Raw genomic sequence first — 23,399 nt, forward strand, 5'->3', positions numbered from 1 at the left:
TACTAACATGACCAGTGGAGCAAGTAAGGTGGTAAGAGCTGGTATGGCATACAATTAATGAATAAGTAACCGGTACGCCGTACCCTCTTGTGCTGCTAATCGAATCACAGCACTTGGCCCCGAGAGTGGATTTCAGACCATGAGTGATCGGGGGCAGCCCAGCAGCTCCCGAAGCACTAAGCATGCCCCCAGAATGACAAGTAACGGGTGATGTGTTGTACGCCACGCCTCCATGATGTGCAGTCACGCCCCTCATGCCATTTTTAGTGAATGCGACTTGGGGGCTCGCAGAGTACTATCTTAAAATAAAACCCACTTGCACCACTGATTGTGACTGTGTCCAACCAGTACAATATCAGCGTTATAACTAATGTCTTTAACCACCTTCGGAGACAACATTGTTCCAGATTTATCATGCTGCAATTTAAGTGGAGCTATGCCAAATCTAATATTGAGTCTATTTATTAGCCCTTAACTCTTGTTCACATGAAATATGGACATTCAGAATGAAGCTCATTTTCTTTAGAGCTCACTAAAAATGTTATATCCAGTGACTATGATCAGGCGTTACATCCTTCAATACAGGTTTTACAATAACAGACACCTAATTATGGTGCAACTGCAGCAGTAAAACCTTTTCTCATTGTCAGACAAAGGTTTAAAGCAGCTGTCTTATAAAAGACAAGGATCAAAGTGAGTGATCACATGAACATTTACTGATAATTAAAGCATTTTGCTGTAACATTATTATGACTTGCTATGAGCAGGTACAATGGAAATGTGGAAGGGGTTACTGCATAATATGGTGAGCTGGTCATTATTTCCTGAGTAAATTGAGATTGTATTGAAAAAAACACCTACAAGCTACAATAAGATCTGCACCTTTAATTTCTCTTTGGAAGCAGACCACATAAACACATTTAGAAAACAAATATCTAATTATTGTTGGTGCCTTCCCTTTGCTCTATTGTGTTGTTTTGGCTAAAAAAAGAAATTCAATAAACATTCATTTTCTTCAAAACAATGCAAAATGTAAACTTTGTATCTGATTGTTACATTCTGCAGACTCCATTACTATTTTCAGCTCCACCGGAACAATTCAACAATGAATAAAAATTTAATTCCCAGAGAATGGACATTAGCCCATGTTGAAACATAAGGAAAATAAGTCTGATGTAAACAGATATCCATTAATATACATTAGTGCTGCTTTATAAATACAAAGTGATACACATTTCTGAAATATAATAAGTACAAGGCTACATGTTAAGGCGCTTGACTATTTGAATGCAAACTTCATATTCTGCTCATCTGTATGAAGTTTATTTACTAGCCAATCAAATAATTAGAATGTTCACAGCATAGCCAATCAAATCATGTGAATGGTCCAGCACAGCCGATCAAATTATGTGAATGGCCACAGCAGTAATTCCGGGTACAGACTAGACGACGTGTGTACCCGGCCGACGCACGATGCAAAAAATGACATATTGTGCGGTCGTCTGACATCTCACAATCTGGTGAATGATATGTCGCTCACCAGGCGCCTCCACAAGCATTCATCAAATTGACCAGCATGTAGGCTCGATCTGTCGATGCGATGGACGACCACACTGGTCGTTCATAGTGGGTACACACTGGCCAATGTGGACAATATGTCAGCCCGATCGTACCCAGTTTAGAAATTACCTTGCAGATATTAGCCTGTCCAGTTAAGGTGCGTACACACTACACGATATGCTCCCTGAGCGATATCGTGTAGTGTGTGCCCGGCAGGCTGTGCTCAATGTCGTTCATGACATTGAGCACAGCCGCTGAACGATATCGTTAATGATATCGTTCAGCGCCGGGCTCTCTCCCCCATTCCCCAACATGCAGCAACCTGACGAGGTCGTCAAATTGTGCTGCATGTTCAGGCCATGGACAATGTCGGAAACGACCAGCAGGAGTGCGCATCGCTGGTCGTTTCCGACATAAAAGTGCACGATTTCTGCACGATTACTGAGCAATTGCACGATTACGATTTCGTAATCGTGCAGTCGCTCAGTAATATCGCCCAGTGTGTACCCACCATTATATGTTATGTGAATTACACATGCGACATAGTCAGTACCATTATCTGTGGGGGGGGGAATGAGAATGGCAACAAGCCACAGACTAAAAGTCATCAGCAGCACATATACAGTAGGTCACACAGTCATACTGATGCAGGAAGATTATGATGTGAAATAGCACCTCTCTATGAAACAACATTTCCTCATTCAAACTGTTGTTTTCTTACACAGCAGTTTTTATTCATATTCCTCATTGTGTTTCAAAGGGGATCGGTATGAATGACCCGACACAGGAAGACCGGCAGCAGTGAAAATCCTGACAGGTAAGTAAATACACTATCGCTAACCCTTTCTCCCCCCCTAACCATAATCCTCTCTTAGGGGTGCCTAACCCTAACCTCCCCCCCTAGTGCCTAACCCTAACACCCCCCGTCGCCGCAGCCTAAACCTAACCCTCCCGGGGGGGTGCCTAGACCTAGCCCTCCCGGAGGGGTGGCTAAACCTAACCTCCCACCGGGGGTGCCTAACCCTAACCCACCCTTCCCCTAGCCTGACCCTAACCCTCCCGGGGGGGGTGCCTAACCCTAAGTCCCCCGCGGGAGCTCCTAACCCCCCCTCCCCGCCGCTGTCCGCGGACGCAGCCCGGCTTACCTTCGTTCGGTATGCCGTCGGGCTCCCGGCGTAGGGATAATGATAGGCGTCGAGATTTCTACGCCCGTCATTAGTCCCCTGGCGAAATTGCACAGTCGGGAAGCCAGCGGTTGGCATTTCGACGGTCGGCTTCCTGAATGCATACTGTTTCAAAGTTACTTAAAATGACCCAGTATTTTAACAGTTCCTCTTTACTAACCAATCAAAAATATTACTGCTATGATTTGAACAGTTTCATCGTTCTCAACCATATCTTTTATCCAAGGAATGGCAAACTGCAGACTGACACATTTTACAATATTCTTACCATGTGAAGAATATCAGGACTGCGATATACGTGGAGTGTGGAAAAACAGCAGTCAGTGAGTGTTTATACTTTTAGTAAATCTGGCAAATTGCAAACCGCAAACAAAATAGCTTAAATGCCATCAGTACATTCAGAGGCGGCCCTAGGCATAGGCATTATAGGCAAATGCCTAGGGCATCTGGAATGCCCTAGGGGCATCCCAATTCCCAAACCTAGAGGCCAGCGGATACCAGCTACCACAATTGGGGCTCAGCTGACCTGTGCAGAAGCTCACTCGGCTACAAGTAAAATGGCCACGGGAGAGCTGCTGTTCGTGCCCAGTCACAGCCACTCCTTCCATGGGCCTTTGTGGAGCTTGTAAGTCACACCTCACTGCTCTGCGAATCAGCTGCCCAGTGCCCATCAAGTCCAAGGACGTTCCAGGAGCTTGAAAAAACAAGCAGGTGCGGCCGTGACTGCCTGGTCCTGGTTTCTGAGTCTAAATAAGTAGGCCAGCTCTTAGCTGGGAGAGGGGTGGTGGATGACTGAAGGGTGTTGGGTGCTGACTGCGCTTGAAAAGGGGTTGGTAATGAGGCCAGCCAAGCCAGGGGTGTTGTGTTGGACAAGAGGTGCTGTGCTAAGAAAGGGGTGCATAATGAGGCCAGGGGTGCTGTATTGGATGAGGGGTGCTGTGCTGAGAGAGGGGTGCAGAGACCATGGGAGCTGTACTGGATGAGGGGTGCTGTGCTGAGAGAGGGGTGCCTAACGAGACCAGTAGTGCCCTGCTGGATAAAGGGTGCTGTGTGCATGTATAAATTATAAGCTTGGTGGTAGGATTTTCTACTAGGGGGCACCAGCCAGAATCTTGCCTATGGCACCAAATTGGTTAGGGTTGGCTCTGAGTACATTTGCCCCAAGTGTGAGGATCCATTTACCCCAAATTCTGAGTGCCCAACTGTATCAGAGGTAGACCTGCTTTAGTGGATGTTAAGCTGGGAAGCACTGGTGGGATTTTATGTAATTATAAATTGTATAGTTCATAGTACTTCATACATAATAATGTAAAACTGCTGCAGATCGTACAGGTGACTTGGACAAGGCTTGGTACAATACACTTCTTAGACAAGCCACATGACAGTCAATAGATAGTTTGTCAACTTTATAGGGATCTTTCAGTCATGTCTATAAATAACAGACTTTTATTACTAGTAAAACTATTTTCTAAAGAAAAGGGAATGGAAATGTCACACACAATAAGAAGTTATCATTCTCTTATCTTGTGACTAAACAAGATGTGATCATTTCTCTTATTATTATTTTATTTAAAAGGTATTTATATTAGTCATACTTCTGCAGAGGATTTTAATCTTATGTGTTTCTTGCCCGTAATAATGTCGACAGCACGGGGGAACTCCTTGTCTTTTCCTGAAAAATCATCCTCATAAATGGACAGCAACCATTTCAGAATTCTAAATTTCAGGTATCTGCAGCTCTAAACTATACTTTTAAATAGGGATGTGCAGGCTCGGATAGGTTCGAGTTTGCACGTGGAGTTCGGATTTTTCCCTCCAAAAAAACGGAACTCAGAACGAGGCAAAACGTCATCTTACATGGACGAACATCATCATTCCTGGACAAAAGACCAGGAATGATGATGTTCGTCCATGTAAGATGACGTTTTGCCTCGTTCTGAGTTCCGTTTTTTTGGAGGGAAAAATCCGAACTCCACGTGCAAACTCGAACCTATCCGAGCCTGCACATCCCTACTTTTAAATGAATCATCAAGTAATATAAATTAATTTAGAGTAGAGTAATAATAATAATTTCTTATCATTCACTGTATTCAAATATTTTGAGATTGTCCCATGTAGCCAAACTCAAATTTCACTTCTGCTAAGATGTGCAAAATAATCACATTCCTCTCATTTTTGACTGTGTGCCACAGTGAAGTTTAATTAAGACCAAGTCCAATAAAATCACAGCAGTATTAAATCCAGAGCCTCGGGCGTGATTAAATAAACAAAAAAAAAGTTGACTGCACAGTCCCAGAAAGCGCTATGGTCATACTGACAATTTACATAAGAGAAACTTGTTTTTGTAGAACATATTTGATTCCAGACATTTAAAAACAGGTATTTTTCATTAAAATGTATTAACTATAAAAAGCATTTTAAGCATCATTTAATTACTGCTTAAACCAGAGGTTTTCAACTGCTGTGTCGCGGCACAGTAGTGTGCCGCGGGCAGTTGTGAAGTGTGCCGCGGTGCTATAGACGCCTGTCACATTAAAAAACTGTGGACCGGACAGCGCTGCCGCTGAGCTCCCCTTGGGGGCTCAGGCGCGCCCGGGCTGTGACCTGCCTAAACGTGGTGGCGTGACATCACAGGTAACGCACGCCGCATTGCCTGTCTGACCTGCCCACCCCAACAGAGACTCAGCCAGCCCTTCCTGTCACCCAGCCAGCCCTTCTCTCCCACCCACTTCTGTTTCTGTGGGGGCCAATGTTATTTTTTCTGTGGGGGCCAATGTTATTTATTTTTCTGCGGGGGCCAATTTTATTTTTATTCTTTGGGGCCTGGGTATTTTTTTTCTATGGGGACCTGTGTTATTTTTTTTCTGTGGGGGCAAATGTATGTGTTTTTATTCCTGTGTGGGCCAATGTATTTGTGTATTATCTCTTTCGGACATTGTATGTGTGTTTTATTCCTGTAGAGGCCAATGAATGTGTTTTTTTTATGTGGGAGCCAATATGTATGTTTTTTCATAGGTCGCTCACGCCACATTGCCGGATAGTGTGCCTTGGCAATTTTAAAATCTTGCGTAGTGTGCCTCGAGTTGAAAAAGGTTGAAAATCACTGGCTTAAACGATTACATTTTTGTATTTACTGTAGCAAGGTAGCAGAAGATGTTAAATACATATTTGACATGATTATATCACCAATTGAATACATTCATTTTCTTCCATGGGTTAGTTAGGTTCAGTGGCTGCAGCCCCCCCCCCCCCCCCCCCCCCCAGTAAAATCTGCCACTGGCTACAGCTTCCCATTGGTAGTACTACCTGCCAATCACAGACAGGACAGGCAGTCTAAGGGGGAGGTGTTTTCTCCCCCTGGCTGGGACTGTCATTCCGGGCTGCAATTAGCAGAAAGCAGAGAAGCCACTCCCCTGCCTTTCGGGCAGCCCTAATGGTCGTCTAGGGGCTGCAGCTGATGCAGTCCCTTTGAAGTTGGTGTTTTGCGCATGGGCAGTCCCACTGCCGCATCTGCTTATGCACTGGTCCCAGCACCTGCCAGATCCATTGCACACAGACGCACAGGCACTTCTATTGCGTTCAGTCTAGAGATGAGCAGTTCGGATTCTGTTAAATCCGAACCGCTCCGAACATCGGGGATCCGAGTCCACCCGAACGCTGTTCAGGTGTTCCCCGCCTGACTCGGATCCCACTTTGAGGCCTCACGGCAGTCTCACCCATAGTGCAGAGAGGAGCAGACGGCTGTGGTCACGGCAGGAGCGGGGATTCAGGTAAGTTTTTTTTTTCTTGGTGTGTAAGGGGGCGCTACTGGGGGCATACTACTAGGGGCACAACTAATGGGGGCACTTCTAATGGGGCATACTACTAGGGGCACAACTACTAGGGGCACTTCTAATGGGGACATACTACTGGGGACACTACTAATGGGGCACTACTAATGGGGGCATAGTACTGGGGGCACTACTAATGGGGGCATACTAATGGGGGCATACTACTAAGGGCACTTCTAATGGGGGCATACTACTGGGAGCATACTACTAGGGACACTACTACTAGGGGCATACTACTATGAGCACTACTAATGGCATACTACTAGGGACACTACTGGGGGCATACTACTATGGGCACTACTAATGGCATACTGCTGGGGGCATACTACTGGGGGTACTACTAATGGGGGCATACTACTAGGGACACAACTGTGGGCATTGTGGAAAAGGGGCTCTACTGTGTGTCGTAACATAAATAAGAGACACTACTTTATGGTGTAATGTGAATCAGGGGCACTATGTGCGGTGTAATTTGAATAAGATTGTGCACTGTGACTCCTTGGGCCGCATTCCACTGTGTAAACAAGTACTGTGATTCTGCTGGCCATACCCCACTGGGTGGGTGCACTACTTTTCAGTTCTGCCACTGCTGTGTGACAATGTTACATAGATGTGCTTTATACTGTGGTGTCTGTGCTGCTGCTCTGTCGCTTAGTAACCAGTCAGTACAGTGCAACCTTTGGCAAATAAATGGTGAAAACAATATTATAATCTGTGAGGTGGTCTAAATTGACTGTAAATGAATGTTATTGAGGTTAATACTCTAGGAAGAAAAAAAAAGCCCAATTTATATGATTTTAGCTTTTTTTGTAAAAAATCCAAATATACAAATCTAAATCCAAATCCAAAACCAGTCACCGCAGTTTGGCAAATCCAAATTCGGACGACGAATTAGAACCAAATCCAAAACCTGCAAAAATGGTCCGGCGCACATCCGTAGTACAGTCCAAATACAACTAAACACACACACTTGCAACCACGACTGCATACACCATTGGAAAACAATTCAGTCAAACACGATTCTTAGGAAATTTCTGAGTAAGTTTTAAACAACTACTCAGACAGACACAATTTTTCCTAAATTTAAAACTAGAGGTCCAGTTTATAAAGATGTCATAAGGAAGTTAGATCTACATTTTATATTGTCAAATTAGCCATCACAGTGAGTGCTGCATGTGCCGCTATGTTTCACAGCCTTACTGTTAAGCACAGAATGCGTATAAGTTGATGTACAGTTGTCTTTCAGATCAGGATATTTGAAGAAAAAAAAAAAAACTTCCCACGCAGTTACACCCTTGTCTAATGCATTTTACTTTAGCATTGGAGAAGTGGCAGAAATGAAACCAACTTACCTACTCCACATTTTTCAGGCAGTCCCCTGTACCCCAGGACGGTGGATGGATCTCCCGCGTCCCATCCACTTCCTAGTGAAGTAGGAAGAATGGAGAGATAACACCAGGAATCACGGGTCCATGGGGGGTGGGAGGGGCCCAATTCCTGCAAGACCTGTGAATCGCAGCATTTACTAATGACGCAATTGTCTTTCCTCAGTTTAGGTCATACAATGATTCACTAAGCAGTTCCTTATTGCAGCTTGGTCTTTAGCAATTATTTTTATATGGCATAAGCTACTGAACCCCCTGGTGTTTGTATAAACAAGTGGGTGCAATGGAAATACCCTTCCTTTTAAGCCTTGGCTAGGTTGTAGGTAGAATAGGTACCAAACAATTTGTAAACAAGTGGGTGCAATGGAAATACCCTTCCTTTTAAGCCTTGGCTAGGTTGTAGGTAGAATAGGTACCAAACAATTTGTTATGCAAAATAAACAACTTTATTTAAGCAGCTGTTCCTCCAGCACAAGAATCTTGATGGCTCCATAACATAATTTCCCACGCTATTCTCCTCCTGTTAAAATTGTGCCTGTTACACACATATTTTAGACATCTCCACTCCTCCACAACAATACTTTAGCAGATGTTACTTTGCTCTTAATTTAAAAATCTGCTGACTACAACAGCACAATTCTCAATCACAGCATTGGTAATGCACTGAAGTAGATATGTTCTGCAGTAGTGTCAAAGTTGCTCAGGATTATACTTTCACATTATTATCCCTTACCCTAGGGCTCACTCCTTGCAGCTTGCAATTGTTCCCTTAGGCAGAAACTGAATACTGAAGCCAGGCTGCATAGTCATCGTGGTCCTTGCTCACATTATGGAACCGATTCTTGTCCAACACAAAGTGGCTGTATTTGTGCTAAAGTCAGAATTATTACCTTACACTAATGTGAAATTCCATTCAGCTAATGTGACGAGCCGTGCGTCTGTAAGTGGAAAGCTACGCTGCCCACTGGTTTTATGGCAACCTGCGCAACCGTCATTAACATAGACACTTCCACCAGCCCCATGATAGGTGCAAGAGATCTGTCAAAAGGGTTGGGTACACGATCCCGGCGCTGATAATGCTGGTCAGAATCCCGGCAGCATAGTGCCGACGGTGGGAATCCTGACACATGCAGGTAAGTATTCTAACCCTTCCCCTAACCCACCTTTCCCGCAGCCTCCCCCTAATACTCACCATCGGGATTGCAGCCGTCGGGATTCCGAAGACGGGATTCTGACTACTGTCAGAAATGGACTTCTCTTCCCCGTACAAATAAATCAGAATCATATGGAGCTTCAGATACACGCCCACAATACTCCCATGACACTCCTGCAAGTCAAAGCGGTCCCACGCGATTGCATTGTCGCTTCCTAATTCCCACCCCGAACTGCACATTTTCATGGAAATACAGATTCGGCCAAGTTCCGTCTGACTCAGAATAGGTCGAATCATACACAAAAATGTTTAAATTCACATCAGCTCAGGTGCTGTATGCAAAAACTTGCATTTGCGTCCGTGCACAGCGATCTGTCCGACTCAGAATCCGCCCCAACAGGAGTAATTACAAAGGGGCTGACCACCTGCTGCTGCTGCTGCAAAGCCATACATTCTACAATCCAGGGATAGTCACTTCCTGATTACATTGCTGCTGGTGCTGAAACACTCTACCCCATCAAGCACTGTACTTCCCTCTTCCATATACAGGGACTTCTCAATTTGGCCAAGGTGCTCCATCCATTCCAAGGCTGCACAGCGCAAAGCAACACTCACCTTCCTTCGTACTTGCCTACTCTCCTGGATAGGGTGGAAACCTCCCGAAAATCGCGTGGTGCTCCCGGGAGCACGTAAGAGTGGGCAAGTTTCCCCGAACTGGTGGCCACCAAGCCAGAAAGTTGGCAAGTATGCTTTCCTTCAGCTACTCCTCTCACAATATGGGGGCCTTTCTAGGAGGCTCTTTTCTGTAACATTGATATAGAGGCACTCACCCTCCTATTCTTGGTGGAGCACAACATAAAGAGCCTCTCTTCTTTCGAGTCACATATTATCACAGCTTTTTTACTGCACATGGAAGAGCACAACCCCTCTGATGGGGTCTGGATTGTGGGCAGGAGCCTACCTCTTCTCTGCAGTTACTTTAACTATAGCTTTGCTGCCCCAGGCAGCGCTTCCCCTTCTGATATCCCCCTTTCATCCAGTTATGTGGCTTCTCCAGGAAACCTCTGCATCGGCAGCAGCAATTGTGCAGACAATGTCCTGCACTGTGCAGTAAAACTAGGAAAATTAGAATTGCACTGACATGCCCCCACACATCTGTCCCCTGGACCTTTCCTCCAAGGGTAGATGTGCAATATAGAGAAAACAACCTTTCTGGCAGTCAAAAGAGAGATGGTCAGTACATCTAACGCTTCATATTTTCCAGACCAACTACCTGTTGCCCAGGTGTAAGGACCAAATATGAGCAACATTATACCAATAATGGGAAACAGGTAGCACTAGAGCCACCGGCAACCCCCAGTTCCTTCTTACTTTATGCTCTGTGAAACCAGCAGCTTATTCTCTCCTTTACAACCTGCTTTGAATCACTAACCATCATAGCTGAGTTGTGGAAACAAGTGCACATCACTTGACCTGAACCAATTACTACAGGGAGGTCACGCAGTGCAAGTGGCACATCGGAGATCAGAGGAGTCACGAGCACTCTTCCCCACATTGTCTCAGTAATCTGCATACTTCCTGCTTACTTCATTAATGCAAGGTAACACATTCTTTGGCTGGCATTATTGGTCGCTTTTTTAATTAAATGTATTGTTTTATACAAGCCACTGTACACCGTCCATTCGTATACACACATGGAATAGCAACAAACTTTCTACTGAGCAACTGTATGCATACCTGCCAACTTTCTGGCTGCTCCTTCTGGGAGGGAGCAGCCAGATTGGCAGGATGGGGGGGAAGGGGGGCGTGGCTGGGACAAGGGGGAGTGGCGCTGTGGGTGACATCACTTGTGGGCATGGCGGGGTCACGCAATCACATCATTTTGGCCCCGCTACACAATCCCGATAAAATAGGCATAGGGGGCGGGCCCAAAATGACGCAAATCACGTCACCGATCCCCCCCGCTGCAGGGGTTGCAGGGGTTATTGCGGGGGGGATAGGAGGGGTGCGCGGCAGCCGGGAGAATTGCCTACCTTCCCGGAAGGTCGCGAGCGACACCAGATTTTCGGGAGGCTCCCGACCAAGTCGGGATGGTAGGCAAGTATGGTATGTATACGTAGATTCAGTTCCTTTCATGTAAATTATTCCATTGCTAAAGCAAAAAGCAAGTTCAAGAATGAAAATTTAGAAAAACCAAAAGGTTCGGTGAGATACTGTATATAATTTGACAAAAATACTGGAGAGGTTGTCCAAACCACCGTGATAAAGCATGTGTCAGTCTCTGTAGTCAGTCTCTTGCTGAGTGAGGAACAAGTCAGATGCCTGTTGAGAGACACTGTGATTACTGAATGTAAGTGCTGTGCTAAAGACTTCTGTTTAGAGAGGGATGTTAGGTCCCTACTCCTTTCAGACAGAGAAAACGACCCAGTAATTTTCCAGCACAAGCCGGGTCGTCCCGGTTTGTTTTTCGGTGTGAAATTCCCGGGACTTCAACCCTGGCAGTTACCAGGGTTTTTCCCGGGTCTGACACAGGTTTGCCACTGTGTGAAAGTGTGCAACCTACGTTTTTCAACCCGGGTCACGGTAAACAGTGCTGGCTGGCTGAGTGGGCGTGTCTGTCTGATTGGCTGAGCGGGCAGGACACTGGCGCTTCATCAGGGAGCTGCAGAAATAAACACATGGCTCATTGGAAAGAAGAGGAAGAAAAAGTAAGAATGCTTTTTAAAATAGAAGTTTTAATAGTTTATTTTTATCAATTAACAAAATGCAAAGTGAATGAACAGAAGAGAAATCTAAATTAAATCAATATTTGGTGTGACCACCCTTTGCCTTCAAAACAGCATACATTTTTTTCTAGGTACACCTGCACACAGATTTTGAAGGAACTCGGCAGGGAGGTTGTTCCAAACATCTTGGAGAACTAACCACATATCTTCTGTGGATGTAGGCTTGCTCAAATCCTTCTGTCTCTTCATGTAATCCAAGACTCGATGATGTTTAGATCAGGGCTCTGTAGGGGCCATATCATTACTTCCAGGACTCCTTGTTCTTCTTTACACTGAAGATAGTTCTTCATGACATTGGCTATATGTTTGGGGTCGTTGTCCTGCTGCAGAATAAATTTGGAGCCAATCAGACGCCTCCCTTTTATTTTTTAAAGCATTCTTACTTTGCAGCATTTTTTCCACACCTGTCTAAAACTTTTGCACAGTACTGTACATATCCATATTACTGGGACATTCAAGGATGCGACAATGTATTCAAATATAGCCAAGATCCTCACCTCCAGGGGTATAGTGCGGATGCAGCAACAGGTAGTCAATAAATTGAAGGCTCTCAGCAAAATCTACAACAAAGTCCATGATCATAACCACAGAAAGAGTGGATCTGCTAGAATGAACTGGGTTTTTTATGACCAGTGCAGGGAGGTTTTTGCCAATTTGGCACTGGCTAACCCAACTGCCATCTCATCATCCAGCTGTGCATCATCTCAGGGTGTCACGCTGGAGAACAGCAAAGCAGCCCAATGACGTCACCAATGCTTTTTGATGACATTACAGAAACTAGTGACACAGACTGGCTGTCATGGGGGACCCTGTAGCCAATACCATTGAGGATGTGGTGGAGGCAATTGGAACCGCTGCTGGGACACTGGCTGCAGAACAAACTGAGACCAGAGGTTGCGTAGAAATAGCAAGTAGTACTTTATTTACTATTACACACTCTTTTCGGGGTTTACATTCAAACTAATTATACAGTATGGGGCATATTTCAGAACAAATTAAATTGTTTTTGCCACTCATTACTAATATTAAATGCTGCTCTAAACAATCTGTTCCTAACCGTCCTGTGTTTGTTTCATATCACTGGCCCTCATTAGCTGTTGCACCATTTACGACTAGTAACGGGTGCTAACAACAATTTTGGTCGGATACACACCTGCCTGATTTTCGCCCTGTCCATCTGATATCTTGTCGATGTAGTGTGTACACGGCCTCACCCTACTTAAATCCAAACTCAGGGGCTCATTCCGCAAGGATCAATATTGCGAATACGCATGCAATCAGCTGATTGTTGCGTTCAGCGCATGCATCGCAGTGCGCGAAGACTCCACTGCAATCGGGACCCCAATCGCAGTACTACGCATACCCATCGCAGGGTGATTGACAGGAAGTACCATTTGAGGAGGTGTCGAGGTTGTGGTCGGCGAACTGCAGGCTTGCCAATGTGTTTGAATGTCGTTGGAGGGGCGTTCATAAATTAGGCACTGCGATGCCATATGCAGCTTGGCCTTTCACTGCGTGCGATGAGGTTAGCAATTTCTGAGTAAGGTCAGAGCTTGTGCAAGTGTGTGTGAGGCTCGGATTGTACTCGATGTTAGCAATAGTTTAGCAGTTTTGTTAATATTACAGATGTGTGTAAAGTAAGGGGGGCGTCCTTATGTTAGACTGCATATGGTATTGCAATTAATAGCATATCTTTGCAGTGAGACTGCATGCGTAATCGCTATTGCGATCCTTACTGAATTAGCCCCTCAATCCGTATGTGTTGCAGTGTGAAGCTAATGTGCAGGAGGGAGATGGACTCAAGCACATACGAGCTGGCATCACTGCTATTTGATTTCGAAAATTTTGTTTTTTCATCCATTTCTAGTTTTCAATGTACCAGCACTGAAAAACAAAATTCAAAGATGGAGCAAGCAACCCGCGTAATGACAAGAATTCTGGTGAATCAGCTGCGTGAATATGATGCAGAAATGCAGGCACAGGAGGATGCCCGCCTCCAGCGATTCTTTGCCAACGAAAGAGAATAGAGAAATTAATTTCTCACACACCTCGTGGGTATGCATGAACGCATTTCCAGGGATAACAGAGAAGCACAGATGACCTTCCTTAATGTTCAAGTGTCAAGATTACACAATCCCCAACCTCAACCAATGTATCCTCCTTAGTACCCTGAGGGTCATTTCCAAAATTACCAACATTATAACAGAGGCCAACCTTTTTTGGAAACAAATTCACCTCCTATCAGTCCACATTGCTCTGTGCAAAATAGTACCAATCCCACAGTGAGTACTAGTCCACATTGCACTGTCCATAATATGTCCAAAGTATGTATAACAGTCTGCATAGTCCTATAGAAAATCAGGACAACACTGTCTACAGACAGTTGTAGACTATATTTTGTTGCTACTTTATACCAAAGTTGTGTATACTGTGTTTCTAACAGGTCTACAGCATTTTGGCACATGTCTGGGCATTACTAGAAGCACATCTATATATGGGGCTGGGCCTAATGCCAAATAGATATACAATATTATTTTTTTTATTTTAAATATGTCACCAGACAGTTGAAGAATATTTTGTGTATTTAAATGTTTAATATTTTTCATGCACGAGCAGGTCTGTAGAGCGTTTGGGTACGTCTGCCCGTTACTAGAAGCATGTCTATATATGGGCTGGGCCTAATGCCAAATAGACTAAAAATATTAGTACACTTTATTTAAAAAAACTTTTAAATATGTCAAGAGACACTTGGTCGATATTTTGTCTATTAAAATGTTTACCTTTTTATTTATCCTGCAGTAACAGGCCTGGTAATAATGTGTTTGGGGACGTGTCTGCCCCGTAGTAGAAGTTTGTCTATATAGGGCTGGAGTGCGTGATGGCAATTACATGTACATACTATTTCTTTTTGTATTGTTATATATGTCTACAGACACTTGTACATATACAAATGTAAAACTTTTGTTTATCCAGCACTAACAGGCCTGTATAGTGTTTTTGGGCGCTTGTTTTCCCTAACGCGAAGCACGGCTATATATGTTGTTATTATCAGTGCTGGGTACAGAGGTACTGTAGGTCTGCAGCGCAGTTCAAAGAGTTGGTGTGGCTCCCCTATATGAATTTTTGATCTGCCTTGCCGATCAGCCACTGATAGCTATCCCAATTTTCTCTCTATACATATGTTTTTATAGGTGTAATGTATATATGTGGTAATCTTATGGCGTGAAAGGCTTAGGCCTCTTTCTGTTTAAGAATGCAGCAAGCACTTGTATACTGCCAACAGATGTTATATTGGTAACATTTGCATATAATAAACAAAAAATTGTGCAAAACAATAAAACAAAACTTGTTGATAACATATCCCTTGTGATCTCCACGGGGATGCAGCCACGAGACCGGCAGCCGCAAGGCCGCCGGTCTCCATCCCGAAATACCGACGCCTATGTTAATCCCGACGCCGGAACGCCTAAAACGGCAGCCTGAACAAAGGTAAGTCCTGGGCGCCCTTAGCTTTAGCCGCGGGAGGGAGTCTAGTGGGGTTAGTGTTAGGTTTTTTGTTTTTTTTGGGGGGGGGATTAGGGTTAGGCAGTCCTAGGGGGGAGGGTTAGGGTTAGGTTCAGGGAGTGGTAAGAGGGGTTAGCTTTAGTCACCCCCGGGGGGAAGGTTAGGGTTAAACACCAGGGGGGAGGTTACGGTTAGGCACCACTAAGGGAGGGTTAGGTTGGAGGGACAGGGGAGGGTTAGGACACTTACCTGCCCCAGTCGGGATCTTCATCCTGTCGGGCATACACTGTTGGGATGCCCGACAGGATGAACAGCCGCCAGTATTTCAATCCCGTTTCCTCCACTGTGTCATACTAGATAAGTTAGCAGTGAGAACGTTACATATGACTTCAGCACTGCTGCTAGTATTCTCTCCCTCGTAGGTTGCTGTTTCTAGTGGAGTATATGACAGATCAGGGACCACATCATTCCACTCAAGTAGAAACTTTTTTTTTTTGTAGTTCACAAAAGTTGTGGAGAATGCACCAAAAAGCAACCACATCTGGTTCCAGGGTGATGGAAATGTAATTTTGTTTAATAAACAACGCCAATGCCCCTTCAGTCTACCAATGGCATTTTCCACCACCATTCAGGTTGATCTGAGAGTATGGGTAAACACAACTTTGTCCGTAGAGAGTGGAAGATGCTGTGTGAATTCCTTCATGGGCCATCGCCTCAAAGGGTATACTGCATCTCCAATAAGATGTACTGGGATCTCTACCCCTGTAATAGTCTTTGATTTCTGTAAATGTAAACAAAAATAATATATAGTATTGGTGGTAAGCATATCTTGAAATGGTAGTGTGACGGGGCGTAATTAGGAAGCCGGCGGTAGAAATGCCGACAGCCGGCTCCCCAACTGTGAAATCCCGGCAGTGTCATAATGATAGGTGTGAAAATCCCGACGCCTATCATTATCCCTACGCCGGGAGCCCGGCGCCCCGGAATACCGAACGAAGGTAAGCCGTGCGGTGGCCGTGGACAGCCAAGCTTTAGGTCTGGCGGTAAATCATACTGATCCCAGTGTGACATTTTCTCTGCATGGTGCTGTATCACATGGTCAACGACAAAATATACAATAGGAGGGCCTATTTATTCAGTTATTTTTTGGCAAAATGATTTCAAAAATAGTGTTTTAGCCTGATTTTGCAGCAATTTAATAACAGAATGCAAGAGTTTTCTCTGAAATCAAAGTGCAAATTTGGCCAGAACATTGGTACATAATGGAGAAATTTTCAGTAGAAATGCAAATATGTGTCGCAATATAAATGAAAATTGAAGGTACCAGTGCCGACATTACTAACACATAGGCCACTAGATCAAACAGGGGGGAGTAAGGTTTAGAGGTAGGGTTAGGGTACTTACCAGCAGGTGTCAGCATTCTAACCCAGTCGGGATGCCAGAGTCGGGATTCTGACCGCCAGGATCCTGAGCACTGGCATCCCGTACCCAACCCTAAACAAATATCTGCTACTACAAGTAATACTATTTTAAAAATGATACACACCATGGCAGAACTTTCACACATTGAAAGGTAATATTTCAGGTTGCAGTGAAAAACATTACAAAAGTAGGGACATATATTTACCTCTCTAGTGAACAACCAGCCATCTTGCTTCTCCTCTGCAATCTGGAAAAGGTCAGAATTGGCAAGCACCCGGGAATCATGCGAACGACCAGGCCAGCCGATAAAGACATCTGTGAAACTGAACGGTGGAATAGCTGTGTTTAGCAATATACATAAAGGGCACAGCATATAACTCACAGTCTAATATAACATTATACTTACCAATACTTGTGGTCAACTACAGCCTGCAGGATGATGGGAGTGCCAACCTTTGTGGTTATAGTAATCTGCCAAGTTGTCTCTGGGAGCGCTAATGGGTATGTGGGTCCCATCTATAGCTCCACCACACTGGGGATATTCACGTCGCTGGAAACCTTTTATGATCACATCCAGCCAGTCACCTTGTGGTAAGGAGATTAAGCAATGGTAAAGGGTTTCCAGCAATGCCTGTGTCACTTCCCACACTAGAACACACACCGTTGATATGCCAACACCAAACAAGCAGGAGATTGTGCAGTACTCACCCGGCGTTACACACCACCACAATACAATTGCCGGTCTCCTGCATGGCTTGATGGTTCTGTGGTAGTTGGTGCTTCCCTTGGTGAGTGCTGGGGTGAGAAGTTCAAGCAGGTGGTTGAATGTAGACATTCGAAAGTGTGCCACCCACTGCTCCAGGTGAAAAGCTTCCACGGTCGCCCAGAAAGCGTCTCCATGCCTGCGGTCTATGGTCCACAATAATCGATTGATCGCGCTGGTAAATTAGAGCGTTGATCAACTGCTGCCTAAGATCAGGGCTCTCCTGCGCAAATACCGGCGTCGAGTATTAGACATCTCTCACAGATATTAAGCCCTTCTCCCCCTCACATCACACTGTGCTAGGTAGCACAGTGTAAGCAGCAGCTGCATCAGGCTCTCATTTGCTGTGTGAAACAGCTAAAAAATAGCAATAACTTAGTAACTCGTCGGCCATGGTAAAGCAATGCAATGAGCAGTCTCCACTCACTTTCATGACCTCATCTTTATGTGCCCAAGACCCAGTCCATTTCGTATGACACACAGTATAATCCAGGGCTAACCAGGGTTCAGTGTGAAAGGGGTCGACCCAGGAATAACCCAGGTCTAAGGTGCTGTGTAAAAGGGGGACAGGAGCTAAAACCCGGGTCAAACCCGGGTTGAAAAATCTGGAAAAAACACAGGTCCAAGCAACAAGTTCTGTTTGAAAGTGGTATTAGAGGGGGAATCATTTTGTTTAATTAGAGCCAGACAGGACAGGATTTACTTTTAGGTTTTCTTTATTTTTCTGCTGCTAAATAAAACTAGCTGCGGAAACTTGTACCATGGCCCTGGACTGGTGTACTACTACTTGGCTGCTCCATGACAAGTGCAACCGTTTAACCCAGGAGACGGCACCCTTAACCTGATCTTGATACAATATGTATATGTCCAGTGTCACCAAGAACTTCATTTTCCCGAGAACACCCCTGTCTTTTTTTAATTATGCTCAATACTATATATTTACAGTTTCTGCATTACTAACTCCATGGAATACCTGGAAAACCAGCATTGCTAGCCTTCTGTTCTGCCTTAACATCTCATAGTTTACAAGGACGTAGACAGGTTTAGAGCTGGATGGTTAATAAAGTTGAACACTGCTGGAGCTAATCTCAACCTGAAAAAGGTTTATTTATGTGATGTCATTATCCAATGGTATCCAAAATCATCTGGATAATGTGCAATTGTTTTATAAGCTAAGATTTTGAAATGACATAAAATACAAATTATTAAAAAGTAAAAAAAGGCATTCACTGTCAAGTACAGTAGTGTTGATGTTCTTCTGACCTCATAAAAAGCCAAACACACCCGTAAGTCATTAGACATTTCTACTTTCCTCTGTATATTGTCTGAAAGTTTTGATTTTGCGATAACACACCGAATGGAATGAACCTCGTGCTTTGTTAATTATTTCTTATGTATAGGGGTCTTTTGTGCTTGCCTCCTGTGATATTTTCAAACCGGACATAAGTCTCTCAGAACCCATTCCAGCTAATTCTAATCATCAATAGATTTATTTTTGGTATATAGAGCATTTCGTAGCCAGGGGGGCAATGCTAAAAGCATATTATATAATGCAATCTGTTAAATGGTTCATTGACAGATGATTCAAGAAATTGTTCAGAAATGAAAAACAACCAAAGTGAGAAAATACCCCAGAGCTTTTCATGACCTAGAAAGCGGATGATGGCCATCCTACTGAAGGGCTAAAGCAAAGCAATAAATAACATATTTATTAGCTTGTTAATCCCATAATTATTTCTACAGTGTCAACATGCCATGTAACTAGAAAATACCATTGCATTTATTAGATGGTGAAGTAAAAACAAGGAGGGACAATATAAGATAAAAAAAAAAAAAAAAAACAAGGAGGCACAATATGAGATAATTACATAGTATTAATAATTACTATCATGAAAATGATGAATAAATAAAATATAATTTATTTTGATCAATGTCAAGAGCAAAGAGGAGCTAAAAACTGCAATATGGTGTTATTTATGAGTGATATTACATTTACCCTTCTTATCTGAGAGCGAAAATGATTTCAAACGCATTTTGGTTTTATTGAAGTGCTACATTTTACTAGATGTATACAATTTTACAGTGCTGTGGACAAGGGTGGAATATTTTTCTTCTGTTTGGTATTCACTAAAGTGAATTTATAATGTTGTTCTTTCATACAGGTCATGGAAATCTGAGGTGGTTATATAATTTATGTATTATTTATTTATTACCAGTTATTTATATAGCGCACACATATTCCGCAGTGCTTTACAGAGCATATTTGGCCATTCTCATCAGTCCCTGCCCCAGTGCAGCTTACAATCTATGTTCCCTACCACATGTACATGCGCACACACATACAAACTAGGGTTAATTTTTGGTGGGAGCCAATTAACCTTCTAGTATATTTTAGGCATGTGGGAGGAAAGCGGAGTACCCGGAGGAAACCCACGCAAGCACAGGGAGAATATACAAACTCCACACAGTTAGGGCCGTGGTGGGAATCGAACCCACGACTGCAGTGCTGTGAGGCAGTAATGCTAACCATTATGTGCTGCCCATAGACATGCACTGACACACACACACATTTTTTTATACAGGATCTTACATTTTAGTTTACTATTAACATATTTTTTATTTATTTATTTCAAATGAATAAACCACGTTACCACACATTTTCCCATCTGCCACCCGTGTTACTGATTATTTAACGGATCCTTCATTCACTGGGGCTCCTGCATTTAGCTCCTCACGGACCCTGACAGCATGTATGCATATCACATAGCCCACAGCTTAAATACTCTGACCAATCTTCAGGACATGAAACGCTGCAGTAGACCGCAAGCAGCTCATAGAAGAAAACAATCTTGGAGAGAGATAAAAGTACCAACCAACCAGCTCCTATCATTTTTCAAACACACAGCCTGTAAAATTGCATCTTCCCTAGAGTGTGCCACATGATCCATGCGTTGTCACGTCAGAGTATGTCATTTAACCAATATGATTCACAAAGGAAATCAATGGATGAAATCCATCACTATGTACTATATCATTTTAAGGGAAGTCTTCAAAAACAATGATATTCAAAAATATCAAGGGTTGGCTGGAGGGGGTATATAGACCACCCTTACAGTTTGAATGACTACTGCTGACTGTTTCCTTGTACACAGTGTTCTGAATGTGATAGTGTAAAGGGAACTCCCACGTTGCCACTACAGGTTTCCATAGTGATAGGTAGATTTGGATTTCAGAAAAGACCTGCTATACTCAACGATTATGTGAACTGGACCTAACAATATCTTGCATATCAGCTAATTTTATATCCAGTTTACACTGAATGCTAGTAAAAAAGAATATCTGGATTGGAAGGGATTTTAATTATATTCCTTGGGATTATTGGAGATTAAAACATAAAAGGAAGGAAAAGCTTTTTCTGCTATTTAATTCCAATGTGATATGTTGGCAAGATTGAGAGGCTAAGAACAGGTAACTGTTATGCTGGGTACACACTTAGCGATATATCGCTCGTTCTATCGACAAGCGATAAATCGCGAGTGCATCAGCGGGTGTGTACAGGTCAGCCCTGCAGCACAGCCAATGGCAAAATTCTTGGAAGATATATTGGTGCATGATCTGGCTGTGTGTACGGGCGACCCGCCGACCACCCGTACTTGCTGAAGGGACAATCAACATTCACATATCAACTGGGCTTGCAAAGTTAAATGCCTGCTTCTAAAAATTATCACTTTTATATATATACCCCATAGTTCACCAATCGGCCGCTCGGATGGCAGTTCGGTCTACTGACCGATGCGTCTTCCTAGTGTGTACCCAGCATTAGGTACAATGTGCTTGATAGCGTACTTAAGTTCATCGCATATTTTAAATATAGACTTGTTGGGCTACTTTTACTAATAAATGTTTTGCGCATTGTGTGTGAGTTCAGAGAGACAATGTTAAATATATGGTCACTGCCAACCATCGTCAGAATATCACTTTTAATAATAAAGACTATCAAAAATATCAATTAAATATCAAGTTATTCAAAGTGATAGTCTGTTAGTTTTCTGTCCCCTTACCTCCCATTTTTCGCTATGTATGTGGCCAGGTAGCCATGGTCTGCCCAGCTGTGCACTGTCTCTGTCATTCCATGCTCTTGAAACACGGGTTGTAGCTCTTTGATAATGGCATCTCCGTCAGCTAAAAGGCAATGACAATGGAAAAACAATAAAATGAAAAAACAATTGTTCCATATTTAAAGATAGACATGTTTATTAACATGATACAGTAAGTAGGGTTTAAAACAAGAATTCCCACCATGTTTTAATTGATAAAATGTTTTTGCTTTGGGCAAAGGCATGAGCAGGATATTATTTAGGGGTGTGGCACAGCTGCAACCCCCACACAGCCACTCCCCTACAAAGCCACTCACCCAACTCAGCCTGCTCACCTCTTCCTGGGGGCTGGTGGATGATGTGGTGGCGCTGGATTGGATAGCACGTCAACATCACTGCATGTGCTGCCCGTCACTAGGTACATGGCTGGGTTTGGCGATAGTCACTGCAAATTCTGATTTATCAAATCTTGGAGAGAGATAAAGTGAAGAGAGATAAAGCACCAACCAATCAGCTTCTATCTGTAAAATGTCATGCACAGTCTGATTGGGTGGTGCTTTATCTTTATCCACGGCTTGATACATCTCCCCCATGGCCAGTGTCTTTATACAAAATTACATATAATCTGTTGCTGCATCTATATAGTAATCTGGTAATGTCTGTTCTGTCTTTAACATGCATGCACAGTAAGAGCCGGGGCATGCGTTGCCCCTCCAAGGCTCCTACTGCTAGGAAGACAGGACAGACCTTAAGCCGCGTATCCACTTGCCGATTAAAGAGAGCGATTGAACGATTACGACATCGAAATCGTTCAGTCGCTAATTAATCGTGCATGAATAGCGCATGAAAATGTCGAAAACGACCAGCGATGCGCGCTCCCACAAGTCATTTTCGACATCAATCATCGCCTGAACATGCCGGTCAATCTGCCGATAACGACAGATTGGGCATGTTCGCGGATGAGGGAGGGTGCCTGCACTGAACGACATATTGGTCAGTGTAGGCACTACAAGGGATGAGGAACGACTGTATGATTACGATGTTGTAATCGTACTGTCGTTACCCCATCGCCTAATGGATACGCACCTTTAGTTTATTATAAGGCAATAGCGTACAGTCCAAATAATGTGTAATGACAAGTTTGTATTTATCGTGTAGTCTAAGTGTAACATACGTAACTATGGGAATGATTTACTGTGGTTAAATGTAAATATGTGATTTTGCCAATGGATCCAAGCACAGAAGGGACAAATCTCATCAAATATAACCTCCACGGGTGTGCATACTATAGACAGCGACCCAGCTGCATCTAATCTGCTGATAACGCCTGCTGCTTGCCAATGAAACAGAACTGCTAGGAGAGTAGGAGTGCATCAGTAATTGTAACTAGTTTCTCATAAATGGACAGGCTGCATTATTGTTTTGGATACCAAACACACCAGTTATAAGACCTTATGTCGACTTATCCTCTAACTTTTAGTACTGAGTCATATTAAAATATACATTCCAATTTCAACATTTCTAGCACAAAAAATAAAGAGTATTCTTTTTGCTATGGATCATTTACTGAAAGAATAAGGGGGTATTTGAGCAATTTTCTCTATCTAAAAAGAGCTCATAAGTCACTTAAGGGACTATGCACTAATAATAGCTGAACTGTCGCAATTATTATCTATACATATCGCAGGGGATATTGTAATATTTTTTTAAAATAT

At 43.5% G+C, this 23,399-nt stretch overlaps 1 protein-coding gene across 1 annotated transcript in view; it reads right to left on the reverse strand.

Annotated features, from left to right (window-relative positions):
• The window catches only part of SMS (spermine synthase), a 172,224-nt gene that overhangs the window by 89,156 nt on the left and 59,669 nt on the right, over positions 1-23,399 (reverse strand). The window contains exon 2 of the mRNA XM_088451598.1: positions 21,649-21,769. Coding sequence (XP_088307724.1) covers positions 21,649-21,769 — 121 coding nt within the window. The remainder of the gene's footprint in view (positions 1-21,648; positions 21,770-23,399) is intronic.

This window comes from Taudactylus pleione, unplaced genomic scaffold, assembly GCF_031769625.1.
Source record: "Taudactylus pleione unplaced genomic scaffold, aTauple2 ptg000026l, whole genome shotgun sequence".
NCBI classification, from domain to species: domain Eukaryota; kingdom Metazoa; phylum Chordata; class Amphibia; order Anura; family Myobatrachidae; genus Taudactylus; species Taudactylus pleione.